The sequence below is a fragment of the Mustela lutreola genome, chromosome 3, assembly GCF_030435805.1.
Source record: "Mustela lutreola isolate mMusLut2 chromosome 3, mMusLut2.pri, whole genome shotgun sequence".
Lineage (NCBI taxonomy): Eukaryota > Metazoa > Chordata > Mammalia > Carnivora > Mustelidae > Mustela > Mustela lutreola.
The window spans coordinates 129,202,977-129,217,178 of record NC_081292.1 but is presented as its reverse complement, the minus strand read 5'-3'; the positions used below and the strand labels follow the sequence as shown (position 1 = coordinate 129,217,178).

Here is a 14,202-nt window from a genome sequence, read left to right as displayed (position 1 = left end):
CTCTTGGATTATAGATACGGTTATGGATGGCAGAGATCTTGACTTATTTAGCTTAGCACGCAATATGCCCTCAAAACACCAAAGTGGAACTAAAATTAATAAATGCAGAACAGTGTCGGCATCAAAAGATTAGTGCAACGCTGTTCAAAAGAAATGCAATTCCAACAAAGAACGCAAGCCACATGCATAACTTTAAATTTCCCACTAGTCACATGTTAAATTATTTATTTAAAAATAAAAAGGGGAAAATCATTTTACTAATGTTATTGAGCCTAATATATCCAAAACACTATCATTTCAAAATGTAATGAATACACAAAAATGGGATACTTTATATTCCTCTTTTCTGTACTAAGTCTTTAAAAGCCAGTGTAAGTGTTACCACTACTGCACACCCCAAGCTGAGCCAGCTACCTTCCAAAGAGATCACTAGCTGCAGGTCAGTGGCTTCCGTACTGGACAGCACAGTATTACCGCGAAGTCCGAAAACTTTACTTTTATTCTTCAGAAAAGGAAACATTTTTCATAGTAATAAAGTTAATTTCAAGTTTTCCATGAATGTCTATATTACCTCTTATACTTGTTTTTTAATAGAACGAAAGAACTATCAAATAGGTATGTATTTTCCCCTATATAGTCTCTTGGTTAAATGTCTAGACCAGAAAATACAGTTTAAAACAGATCTTCAAGCCCATCTTTATAAGAGCCATATTTATTAAGAAACATTTAACAAACGAACAAGCAAGTGTTGTTATACTAGGATATAGTACTGTGGGTGTTTTTTTCCCACTTGTTTGAACGCATAATTAGTAGGTTTTGTTGTCTAGTAATTATTATCAAAGAGCTAAACACTTCCTTTCTAAAGTCTACTTTCCACAAATATTATATAAATAAATCATTAGTTGGGAGGGTTTTTTCTTTTTAAGATTTTATTTATTTATTTGACAGAGAGCGAGAGATCACAAGTAGGCAGAGAGGCAGGCAGAGAGGACTGGGGGGAAGCAGGCTCCCTGCTGAGCAGACAGCCTGATGCAGGGCTAGATCCCAGGACCCTGAGGTCATGACCTGAGCCGAAGGCAGAGGCCTAACCTACTGAGCCACCCAGGCGCCCCTAGTTAGGAGGTTTTGATGCTATAGCATGACATCGGTACAAAGGACCCAAAAAGCCAGAAGCCTCCCCTAACCATCAGCCCCTCCTACCTGCATGGTGGGAGTTTGCTGAAGTTTCCAGGTCCACTTGGGTAGGGCACCAGTCCTATCACCCCAATACCAAACCTGGCCAAGTGAGTAGGGTTATGTGGTCTTTCTACTTTCCTTAACTCATCATCCCTCCATCCAGCAACCCATCTTTTTCCAGACCTTGAGATCAGCCTTGGCCTGAATCTGTGGACACAACCTAACTTACCCACTCAGCAGCATGCACAGAGGAGACAGAAGAATAACTCCTAGAAGCCAGCCCAGGAAGCCAGACCCCACAGAGGTCAACTCACCACAAAGGCTAGATACTGGAAGGAACTAACCACTTCTCATGGAATCCTGCTTACCAGTGACCAGGACCAAGACTGGTCTGGACACTCACCAGTCGGGATGGAATGTGTGCCCCTCTATGAGATAGGAGACAGCTATGACAGAGAAGCAGAAATCCCTTCCCCCAAGACTATCCAAAGTTTCTGATGTCACATGGGGTTATTATTTAGCCAGATTCCCAGAAGAAAATCAATAATCTCTGAGGAGTGAGGTACCAGACAGTTGTTCAGAAAAAAAGCTATGAAATAACCTCCTCAATGAATTAAAGCAGACTGCTTTTCGTTTCTTCATGAGGCAAAACAAAACCTAAAAATGGGAGAGACTGCTCTATGAGAGGGCCCGAGAAAGTAAGAGTCCCCGAGACGTGTCAGTCCAGAATTGTGTTGCTGAGATCTTTAAACAAATGGCTTCTAAAACACTATTGTTGATCGGCAGCTCTTACAACCATACACTGCAGTCTAAGAAGCTAAAGCATAAATTACCAGGATTTTTTTTTTAATTTGTAGTTTTTCTCCAACTCCATCTCCCTTCAAAGCTTTTTTTTTTTTTTTTTTTTAATTTGACAGAGAGAGAGCACAAGCCATGGGGGGTGGGGGGTGGGGGGGGGTGACAGGCAGAGGGAGAGGGAGAAGCAGGCTCCCCACCGAGCAGGGAGGCTGATCCAGGACTCCAGGATCATGATCTGAGCAGAAGGCAGATGCTGAACTGACTGAGCCACCCAGATGCCCACAAAGTTTTTTTTTTTTTTTTTAAGTGAGAAAAGGAATACAAAAGACAAAAGACAACTACAAACCTTTTTCCTTAAAGTATGTTGCAGTGGATTCTGTTCTCACACATACATTTTTTTCCCTTCAGCTCTGTTGGATTTATTTTCCAATATTCAGTTCACATCAAGGATGGGTATTCATGGACTGAAAATGTAATAAATATTGATACACCTAGAAACACCTAAAAGAATTGCTGTAAATGTAGTTGGTACCGATCTGATAAGGGTGGTACTAAGCTCAGAAGACAACTGAGTGAATCTCAATCTGCTGCTTTCCTAATGTTTATACAACCAACTAAAGCCGGGCGAAAGCACGGGGGAGAAGCTATAACGCACAAAGCTCTTTAAATAGCTTTTCTGGGTGACACTGAACTGTTGGCACTGGTTCATTAGAAAGAATAAGTGGGATGTGACTATTGTTAAGGGAGATGGGCCGGAAATCCTGATTAGCCTGATTGCCCTGTGTGTGGTTCTACTGTCTCACATGACTCCATAGCAAAAGCCTCCTTTTCTTGCTTCAAGGTCGCTTATGTAAGAGCATTTTCTCACTTAAAATCAATAGCACCTAATATTCTGATTTGAGCAAACCAGTTGCAGAAGAAATTTATGAAGTTAAAGGGGGAAATCGGAGTACTTGACATTAAAAAATTGCTCATATTTTAGTTGTGATAATATTATTGAGGTTCTAAAAGAGAACTGATCATATATATATATATGGGAGATATATATATATATATATATATCATACACACACATGTGTGTGTGTGTTTGTGTGTGTGTGATAGGTTAGGGATAAAATAATGTGAGATTTCACTTTAAAACAATCAGGTAATTTAGAGAGGAAAGTTTAGTAGAAGAAGATACAAAAAATAAAATTGGTCATTTGTTAATACTTAAACTGGTTGATAGGTTCGTGAGGTACATTTTGTTATTATTTCTACTTGGTGCATGTTTGGAATTTTATACAATAAGTTTCTTAAAAGAGTACCTAATAATCAGAGGCACTGGGAGGGGCACTCTTTCTAGGGCTTTTTTGTGAGGGTTATTTGATGCCTTTTCAACTTACCACTCACTGCCCAGAAGATATCACAGGCCATTCAAGATTAGCACCAAGAAGAAAGAGTGCACCCACCCTATTTTTCTTTGACTACAATCTTGGCCTCTATCTTTTTCTGCCTCGAGAGACAGAGTTAGCTTTTGATCACTTCCAGGAAACAACATCCTTTGGGATATTGAAACTGACAAGAGACAGCCTACAAAATCGTATGGTTTCCATTAGAAGTCTAAAGGCATTGCCGTGTTCTGGCTTTACGGGTTAACAGTGCATGACAGAGCACATACTCTTGGTAAGAATCTAATTTAGTTCAGGTATGAAGGGATGCCTTATGAGAAAAACTGGCAGCAATTCCAGCTGGTAGGCAAAGAAGTGAGAGTATAAAACAGGACAATTTACCATCTCTGAACTGCTCTCTCTCAAAAAGCTATGGCTGCCTTAAAATCTTCTATATCCTATTACCCAGCAATCCCAATTCTGGAGAATGTATTCTAAAACAACAATCAATCAAGTGCACAAAAAGATGTGTGCACCAATGTTTATCACACTCTGTTTATAAAGAAAGAAAAACAAGCAGAAACATCTAAATGTCTAACATTAGGAAATGGTTAAAGTATTGATTAGATATATAATAGAATTATATGCAGCCTCTAAAAATGCTGATATCCCAAGTATACCATTAAGCAAAACAGTGGGTTTCAAAACAGATTTTTACAAAATCCTATCTTTGGTTTTTTTTTTTTTTTTTTTTAAATTTTATTTGTTTATTTGACAGACAGAGATCACAAGTAGACAGAGAGGCAGGCAGAGAGAGAGAGGGAAGCAGGCTCCCTGCTGAGCAGAGAGCCCAATACGGGACTCGATCCCAGGACCCTGGGACCATGACCTGAGCCTAAGGCAGCAGCTTAACCCACTGAGCCACCCAGGCGCCCCCCTATCTTTGGTTTAAAACAAAGTATGGCATTTTACAAAATGGAAAGGTTCTGAGATACACAATGAACGTTAACGATAGTATTTCCTGGTTCATAAAATTAAAAGTGTTTTTTACACCTTCTTCTTGCTTTTCTGCATGATCTGAGTATTTTTGCAATGAACATGAAATATGTCAGAATGCTGAAAAAGCTATTTCATTTGAGACAGTAACAATAAAACCACAAAGATGTCCAAGGTAAGAAAAACAAATTACCAGGGCTGGCGAGGGGTCAAGGTAAAAACCCAAGCAAATAACTCCAGACTGTAGCATCTAACAGCCTAGGATGATCATTCTTCTATTTCTTTCCAAAGACATCTGGTCCTGAACATCTCTGTTTCAGGCACTGTTCCAGTCCTTGGAGATGTTTAAAAATGGCACACATTTCCTTCCTTCAAAGGATTTTCAGTTTTCTTGAAAGAAAGGACCTATATACCCAAATAAATGAAACACAGTGCTGGGGGAGGTCAGTCAGGAGCTATCCATGGATAAGGGGAGCACAGGAGGAAGTGTCTAATTCTGGCCAGGGCTGAGGGGCAAAAGGGCTGGTCAGAAAAATTCTCAGGGGAGGCACTAATGGGATGAGACCCTGAAAGCGAATGGATGCTTGCCATTTAGCTACACTTTGAGGACAGCTGTTCCAGGCATGTGGGGTGTAAGCAGCTGGGGTAGGGTGGGGACACTTAGCAGCCTAATCATTTGGGGAACAGAAGCATAGTTGGAACATGGGGTGACGGGGTGAGGTCAGGAAGTCAGGCAGGCCCCAAATATAGAAGGTCTTGAATGCCCCCACCGAATCATCTGGGTTTCAGCTGACAAAGGCTCTCTCCTTGACCAAACTTTAGTCAGGCTCCTCTGAGCCCTCTTCTCAACTGGGCCTTGACCTTAAACTTCCGTGTCTGTCCCTGCAGAGTCCAGTGTTAGCAAGAAACCTGCTAGGGCAGTTTAGAGAAAGATTCCCCCCACCCTCAATATCTCAGCACCCTTGATTACCTTGGTACTTAGATCTGGACACCTGGATATCTGGCCTGCCTTCAGCAAGAATCTTGTTAGGTCAGTTTAGCAAGAACTCCCCTCCCCCTGATGCCTCCTTTAAGAGCTGTCCATTCATCTACCTCCCCACCCCCACAACCTAGCTCCCCTGGTATCTTGAGTTGAGCCTCACTTGTCTCCCCAATTCTGATAGCATTGACACCTATCACAATAATCTTCCTTCCTATTTTTCCAAGTGTCAGAATAATTTTTCCCCCCCACAACCTGAGGGTACCAGGAGAGCTGAGAGGGATCTGGGCTTTCCCAAGATTAGTCACTCTGACAAGAGCCCAGAGAAGTAACCACTGGTGGGTCTTATAAAGCGGACAGTTTCTGAATGCCCGCTCTATACTAGGCACTGTGCACAGCACTCTGTATGCATTCACTCTTCTGACCATCACAATAACCCTACAAGATGGACAATGGTATTAGCCCTATTGCACAGACCAGGAGGCTGAAACTTTAACAGTCTGTCCAAGTCCACGCAACTAAAAGGTACAGAGCAGGGAGATGGTCCTGGGCTGTCTAACTTATGCCAACCACTGTGAAGAATCTGAAACTCCATGTTCTCCCACACTTTCTGCGTGATCTCCCACACTTTCTGCGCTACCACACATGCAACAAGTCAGTCCCTTGCTGAAAGGAACTTGGTTGGTGTGCAGCAAATGGGTTAAAGGAGGAGCTTTCTCAGCCACAAAAAGAGGACCTTGTAAATAACCCAAGAGAAATAAGGTGAAATTGGATCTGTCAATGGGACTAGTTTTTCTTAACTCAAGAAAAATCATTAGGGAGCAGGTAATTCTGTTTTTGCTTGTTTAATAAGTAGACACAGGTGAGAAATCTGAGGCAGGGACCAAAGGGAACCCAGAGGTGGGGGAGGTTTCCTATTTTAAATGGGGAATAAAAGCCAAGAATGGAAAACATTGTCATTAAATAAGGGAGTTGGGCCAGACTAGCACAGGTGGAGGCAGAGGGAAATCCCCAGTGATAACCCAAGTTATTTAAGGTAATGCAGAAATTGGTGTTTATGGAGACCTGATTCCACACACCAAACAAGAGAAGAAGGAAGCCGCAATCAAGGTACATTGACTAAGCAACGAAACAACTACAGGGAAGGAGGCAGAGACCCATAAAACACACACACACACACACACACACACACACACACACACACAAACACACACACACTCTTTCTTATAAATGATCACTGCAAATAAAAGGATCATCTTATATAGTCTGTAAATAGACAGTGAGCTCTACCTTCATGGGTGGATAGGAATTTCACAAATGAGATGAAAAAAGAGGCTCCTCCAAGCAGGAGAAGAGAGTGAACAAAAGCCTAAGAAACGGGAGTACAAATGGTTTCCAGGGGCTAGAGTTAAGGGCAATAATTTTGGGGGGCAAAGCTGTTCCTGAAAAGTGAGAAAATTACAAGGCTGATAGGAAACATGGGCGGTAATTAGCATTTACTGAGCATTTTCTCTGTGCTAGATAGATACTCTTTCGACCACTTCCTTTCATTTCATTCTAATGGCTCTGTAAGATAAGTAATTATATCTCCATTTTAAATATGATCAAACTGAGGCCAAGAAAAGCTTAACAACTTGAAAAACAGCCCCACAGCTAGCTAGTGAAACTGCATTCAGTTCTGTCCGACTCTCCCTGCCGCCTCTACCAACCCCAATCATTTAGGATCGACTGTGTGCTCACCTTGAACATAGAGTGGCCTCAGGGGCCCATATAGCGACTCTCTTGTGTTCACTCATCCCAGGGATTCAGAGTGTATGTTTACTGGAAACCACTAGTTCATTTTCAAGTGGTATAAACATCTCTGAACTTAGGGCACAGAAGTATGAAGGACTGATCTATCTCAACTACTGAACACTACTATTAGTATTCACTTAGACACAGTGACTGAATAAACTCTTTAAAATCCTGCTTGGGGTCCCTCTGTGGCTCAGTTGGTTAAGCATCTGCTTTTAGCTCAGGTCATGATCCCAGAGTCCTGGGATCAAGCCCTGTGTCCGGCTCCCTCCTCAGTGGGGAGTCTGCTTCTTTCTCTGCCCCTGCCCTGCTCTCCCTGCTCTGTCCCTGCTCTCTCCCTGCTCTCATGCTCTCTCTCTCAAATAAATAAATAAATAAACCTTTTAAATAAATAAAATCCTGGCTTAAAATATTACTTTTAGGAAGGAATACAAAATGGTACGACCACTCTGAAAAATCATTGGGCAGTTTCTTAGAGTTAATCATATAGTTAAATATGATTGATATAATCTTAGGTATTTACCCAAGAGAAATCAAAATTTACCCTCACACAAAAACCTAAATGCGGGGCATTTGGGTGCCTCAGTTGTTAAGCATCTGCCTTTGGCTCAGGTCATGATCCTAGGGTCCTGGGACAGAGCCCTGCTCAGCAGGGAGCATGCTTCTCCTCTTCCATTTCTCCTGCTTGTGTTCCCTCTCTTGCCCTGTCTCTCTGTCAAATAATATCTTTTAAAAAATATCTTTAAAAAAAACAAATCTTAAATTCAAAGACCTACGGCAGTTTTATTCAGCATCAATCCAAGCTGGAAACAACCCAAAAGCCCTTCACTGGGAGAATGGATAAACAAACTGTGTTATATCCATGTAACAGAGTACCACTAAGCAATAAAAAGAAATACACCATTGAAACATGAAACAACAACACAACTCTCTAAGAGTTCTTAAGTAGAAGAACCCAGACTCAAAAAGATCTTTAATATGTGTTTCCATTTTCATGACAGTCTAGAAAAAGATTATAGAGAGGAAGAGGAAGTAGATGTCAGGGGTTAAGAGACAGGAGAAAGTTTGACTACAGAAGGGTAGCATGAGGGCTTTGGTGGGAACATAAACAAAACTTTAATATCTTGAGTATGCTGGTGTGTGGTAGGCAGAATAATGGGCTCAAAAGATGTTCATACTCTAATTGCTCGAATCTGTGAATAGGCGAATGTTACAGGGTAAAAGGGACTTTGCAGATGTAATTAAGGTTGCTAATCAGATGACCTTAAAATGCAGAGATGTTCGAAGATTATCTGGGTGGGCTCATAGTAATCAGATAGGCCCTTAAAAGAGGAAGGGGGAGGCAGGAAAGTCAGGAAGACAGACATGCCATGGAAGTTGCAGGGGAGATGTGAACCATGAGAGGGACCAACCTATTGCTGGTTTTTAAGATGACAAGGGGGCCACGTGACTAGGACCTCGCAGTGGACTCTAGAATCTGAGAACAGCCAGGCCTGACAGCCAGCAAGGAAACAGGACCTCACTCCTACAACCATAAGGATTCTGCCACCAACCTGAATGAGCAAAGAAGTGGATTTGCCCCTAGAACAGAACATGGCCCTGCCATGTAGCTTGGCCTTGACCTTAGAGACTCTAAACAGAGAAACTAGCAGCTCTGATGGATTCTGATCTACAGAAACTGTGTGATAATTAACTTGTATAGTTTTAAGCCTTTAATCTGTAATTATGTTACAACAGCAAAAGGAAACTAACAGAGCATAGCAACACGACTCTGTACTTCTCAAAGCCCCAAGGATAGAACTATATCCTCAAAAAAGTGATTTTATTCCATATAAATTTAAAATGAAAACTGCTTAATATTCTTGGTTTTAGAGACCATTACTATGGACAAAAGGAAAAAAATTAGCCATATTTCTTCACTTCTTTAGTCTTTAACTCCACAGTAACTCTAACTTGGAATGAGGTTTTGGTCCTGGTTCTTTCTTGCCCATTCACTGCCCACAACTAATCTAAGTTCCTGCAGAATGAGGCCACCTTCTATGCCACTGACTAGCTCGGAGCTCATGGCTGATGTCAAATAGGTCAGAACTTACTGCTTCCCTAGGACTCTGAAGAAGAGGAAAGCCCCAAATGAGGAAACGTGAGTATCAAGGTCTATTTCAAAGAACCTTACTGGGAACTCTCCAAGACAGAGTTTATATCAATACAGATAGATCAAAACCAATAGTCAGAGCCTTAAGTAATGGCTGACTCACCAGGACTTTAAGCAGCCAACGGGGGAAGGGGGGTTGGCGGGTGAGAGGGTGTACTTCGAGATATGCTATAAATCCAATATTATTCCTCTGAAGAATTCATTTATGTGGAGTCCCTTTCTAATCACTAGATCATCCCCACCCTCCACTTCTAGCTCACCACCACTGTCGATAGCTTTTTAAATTTTTAACAAAGCTGAAGGTAGTGCTTTCCCAATTTTCTTATGATATTCTGCTGTCTTACCAGGGCTGCTCAAAGGAATAGCACTTCTCTTTAAAACTGGTTTTTTACCTATTCCCTGAAGCCTAGAGCCAATTAACAGCCCACAAAATAAGTTAAATATACCAAAGTGAAGATTTCTAGATTCAACAAAGAGATCAATAAATACTTATTAAGTGCTTTCTGTGGGCAAGGCCCTGGGAAGTACAAAGAAGCAAAATACAGATGGTCAGTATCTCTATACATGGCTTACAATGTCATTAGACATATGATAAAACTAATAACAATCTAAGACAACAAAGTTACAAGATCATATACAAAATATTGCCATAGGAGTTCAGTGGGAAGAGACTGTGGCTGGGGTGCTCAGAGAAAGGAAGCTTTGTATAGGAGCTGGGGGGGGGGGGGAAGGGGGGGATGCAAGAGTGGTAGAGGTGATTCCTGCAAGACAGGACATTTTCTTAAACAGACAAATCTAGAAACTCCACCTGCATAATCTCTCTTAACATACATCTCCATAAAAATTGAACAGAACTTTAAAGAAAAAAAAAAATGACTGTGGTTTAAAAAAAGAGAGAGAGAGAATTTTGGGATTCTGAATGTAGACTAACAGCTACTCCCCAGAAATTCATTTTTTACATGTATCTGTTAGGAGTGAAGATGACTGACATTTCTGGATGGTTCTGGCCTTCTTTGGTCATCCCCACAATCTGCACTTCTACAAGCAAGGAAAGAAATGCTCACCTAAGGCAGTCTCCACCTGCAACTGAACCAGCCATGTGGGCTAATTGCAACTGAACCGACGTGGGAACCATTCCACTCAGTGTACAAAACATGATAAGAGCTGCTAGAATGGTCCTTTCCTTTGGTTACACTTTATTATTTTGGAAAAGAATGGTCCTAGCACAATCCCAATATCTTCAGCATCTGACAGTCTTCTGTTCTGTGTGTACTCTCACCAAAAAATGTATAAAACAATGTTCACAGCAGCTTTGTCTATATTAACCCCGAACTGGAAACTAACTAAAGGTCTACCAACAGTTGATGGACGAACAAACTGTGGTACGTTCATACAATGGGGTACTACAGAACAAAGAGGATAACAAACTTGCTACACACCACAGCATGGATGAATTTGACAAGCATGATGCTGACTGCAAGAAGCCACACACAAAAGCAAACATACTATAGGGTTTTATGTATATCAGGTTTATTTAAAAAAAAAAAAAAAAAAAAAAAAAAGCTAATTTATAGCATCAGAAGTTAAAAGAGTGGTTACCCTAAAGGAGAGGCAGCTAGTGACTGGGAGGGATCCTAATGGGACTTCTGGGGTCCCCAAAATGTCTGTTTTAGTCTGACCAGTGGTTACAAGGCAGTGGTTACTTATAAGAGCTTTATAAGCTGTACCCTATGAAAACACTTTTCTATATGAATGCTTTATTTCAATAAATAAACTTCTTAAAGAAAATTCAAAACTGTTGTATTAAAGGATTATAGTGAGATAATCAAAATTTTCACTTTATGGTTGAAGAGTTACATGCATATTCACATCCACAATTTTTTGTTGAAATTACTTATAGTCACTTATAGTGACTTTGTTATAATGTACTTAGTCAGTATCATATGTATTCTTAGATGGGAAATAGGTATAGTTCTTAGGATCTCTGCCTTGCGCACAGATCAAAGAGGATTATTCTATTTCATTAGTCTTGGTGTATCCCTCTTAGAAGACTGAGAAAGAATAGGAAGAGGAGGAAGAGAAAAGGGGGGGAGGAGGAGGAAGAAGAAGAGGAAGATGAAAAGGAGCAAGAAGAAGGAGAAGAGAAGGAAGAGAGAAAAGAGGAGGAGGAGAAGTGGAAGGAGAAGAAACAACAACTCCAGTCTTTTCTTTAAAACCTCTAGCGCTGCATAATTATTTGTTTAAAAAATTGTTACAAGGTAAGGGGCAGGGACTAGATGTCCCCAGTAACTCCCACTCTATCTAAACCACAGCTCAGGAAACAGCAAATCAGACTGTAGGCTGATCCCAGCTGAGAGGTGTAACCCAAACAAGCTTCTATCTGCCCCATGTGCTGGCTGCAGATCCCATATCTGCCATTAAGTATAGAATTCTCCTCCTCATCAATAACTGTGCATCCACCTTCTCTTCAAATTAACACTAAGCGGAGAGAAAAGCCCTCTGTCCTACCCTCATAGGTCAGCTCTTGGAATAAATACCAATCCACATAGCATTTGGAGGTCAGGGTTTCCAGATGACTGTGAAAATGGGAAGGGGGAAAGAGGTGGTCATGGGGAGCTCCCTCTCTAAGGGAGGTATGAGATGAAGCTCCTGAGCAAAGGCCAGGGCCTCGCCTCCATTACCCTTTCCCTTTCGCCTGAGAACGACCGCCTACCGATTCTGCTAGCACCTGCTAGTCCCCCGGGGCCCTTCGCAGGGACTGCAGCACAACCTTGGTGAAGGAGATACTGGGGCTGCTTGGGCCGGTAAACGTCAGCCTCTGGTGCTCAAGAAAGGCTTGGCAGACGCCGGCAGAGACCCTGGATCAACTGTCACCTGTCAATCACTTGACCTAAATACACCAGCCACTGGGGGAATCGGAGGGAGGGGGTTAGCCGGAGCATGCTCAGTAATCGGGATGACATCACTTAATCAATGCCAGGGACGGGAAGGCTGCATCAGCAGCCTCGAGCGGGCTGCCAGGAATATGTCAGCGGGGATCGGGAGGCTCCCATTAAGTCGGTCCCTCCCCACGCGGCTCGCATACAAAGAGGGCACCGTCAGCTACACACGCTGGGGACAACGGAGGGTGAAAGGGCGGGGGGCGGGGGGTGGGAAAGGCTGGTTTATTTCATTTGACATATTGCTTTAAGAACTAAAACCCAATGGTATTCCCTGCCCCCACCGGCAGCCCGGGCTGCAGAAAGGGAGCCAAGTGGGAGGAGGGGAAGAGGGGACGGAAGGAAAGGTTGGGGGGGTGGGGGGTGGGGGGTGGGGGAAGGGGTTGACCCAACCACACAAAGTAACTTCTACTCCTGGCAGAGAGGGGCTATTTGGCTGCGCTCAGGGCCCCCTAGCCCCACAGATGTGGGCACACAGCCTACTCTCCATCCAGGGCGAGGAACATCCGAGGGGCTGTGGACACCAGGTCGCCGCACTGGGGAGGGGTCAGACCTGGAGACCACGTCCAGGGCAGTCTGGATTGAGAGGAAGCAGGAGACATACCAGGCCTTCCCGGGGACACCAAGGCCATCAGTTCTCTACATTCCCCCCCGCCTTCTGCACGCAGGGCAAGGTGAAACGCCGCGGGGAGCCGCGTCTACACGGCGTGGGAGCTCCCAGCCGAGGCTAGGATTTTTCCAGTACCTTTTTTTCTTTTCCTTTTGCAAAGGTCGTGAGAAGAACAGGTAAAGTGTTCGATAAATCGAACTGATGCCTGCAACCATTTGTGGGGTGCAGAGATCCTACTTTAAGGGGAACCTGAGAACCCCGCTTGAGGGTAACGGGAGCACTCAACCCACGCGGCGTGGCCAAGCCGGGAACAATAGGCCCACGAGGGCCCCCACCCCGAGAACAATGGCGGCGCCGAACCCTTCCTCGCCCCCCACCTCTACTCTCGCCACCTGGGCCCGCCCTGCCGCCCCCAGTCGCCCCTCCACCGCCCGGGAGCGAACTACAGGGCGTGGGGGAGGGGGTTTCTCTTCAAGTCTATGGGAGAGGGCAACCCTGTGGGGGATGTCCGAAGGGGTGGCGAACACCTCTGCTGTCTGGGGCGTTCGGGAGCCCGGCTGCGGCGCGAAGCAGCAGAGAAGCCACACATCCCGGACACTTACCCCAATCACCACGGTCTCATCGCCTTTAAATTTGGGGATGAATTTGTCCCCTCGGAGAATCTCTGCTTCGTTGAGGGGCCGGAACCGACACATCACTTTGATGCTGCATTCGGCTGGATCCGCCATCTCGGCCGGCGGCAGGGAGGGGGAGCGGGGAAGGGTGGGGGGTCGGGGCTCAGCAGGACGAGGGAGGAGGCCACGAACCGCACCGCCTGCAGCCTCCAACGAAGCTTCTCAGCAGGTCATCGCGAACTCGGCGGGCTGGGCAGCTCGGGCCGCTCCCAGACCGGGCAGGTTTCTATAAGCCTCCGGCCCCTCGGGTCCTGCAGACTTGCCTTCCCTGGCCTGGCCCCGGCCGGGCGCGGCGCTCCGGGCCCACCTGCCCGCGACCACGCGGCCGGCGGACTAGGCGATGCGCAGGGAGCGAGCCTCGCCCGGCTCAGACCTCCCGGGCTCCTGCGCGCTCAGCCATCCTGCATCAGCACCAGCGCGCTCCGCCACCTCCCCGGCCCGCCCCTTCGCCCCGCCCACCTCCGTCTCGCCCCGGGATGGTGACGTCACTGCAGAGATCCGCCCCGCCCTCGCCCCGGCTCCAAGTGTGGAAGAATCCTGGGACTTGTAGTCTCTCCACTTGCTGGTGGAAGGACAAGGATGCTACTTACATTGGCTTTTGGGTACAACGGTAGTACCCCAGATGCCACCTCCGAAAGCCTATAGTTCTGGTCTGGCTGCCCAAGCCAAGAACAGGGTGGAGGTCATCTCCAGCATTCCCAGTTAAAATCTCTA

At 44.6% G+C, this 14,202-nt stretch overlaps 1 protein-coding gene across 1 annotated transcript in view; it reads right to left on the bottom strand.

Moving 5' to 3' along the window:
* KIF5C (kinesin family member 5C) overlaps positions 1-13,940 on the bottom strand; it is a 156,577-nt gene extending 142,637 nt beyond the window's left edge. The window contains exon 1 of the mRNA XM_059166812.1: positions 13,417-13,940. Within this exon, the coding sequence (XP_059022795.1) occupies positions 13,417-13,542 (126 nt within the window). The 5' untranslated portion in view covers positions 13,543-13,940. The remainder of the gene's footprint in view (positions 1-13,416) is intronic.
* Positions 13,941-14,202: the final 262 nt, after the last annotated feature.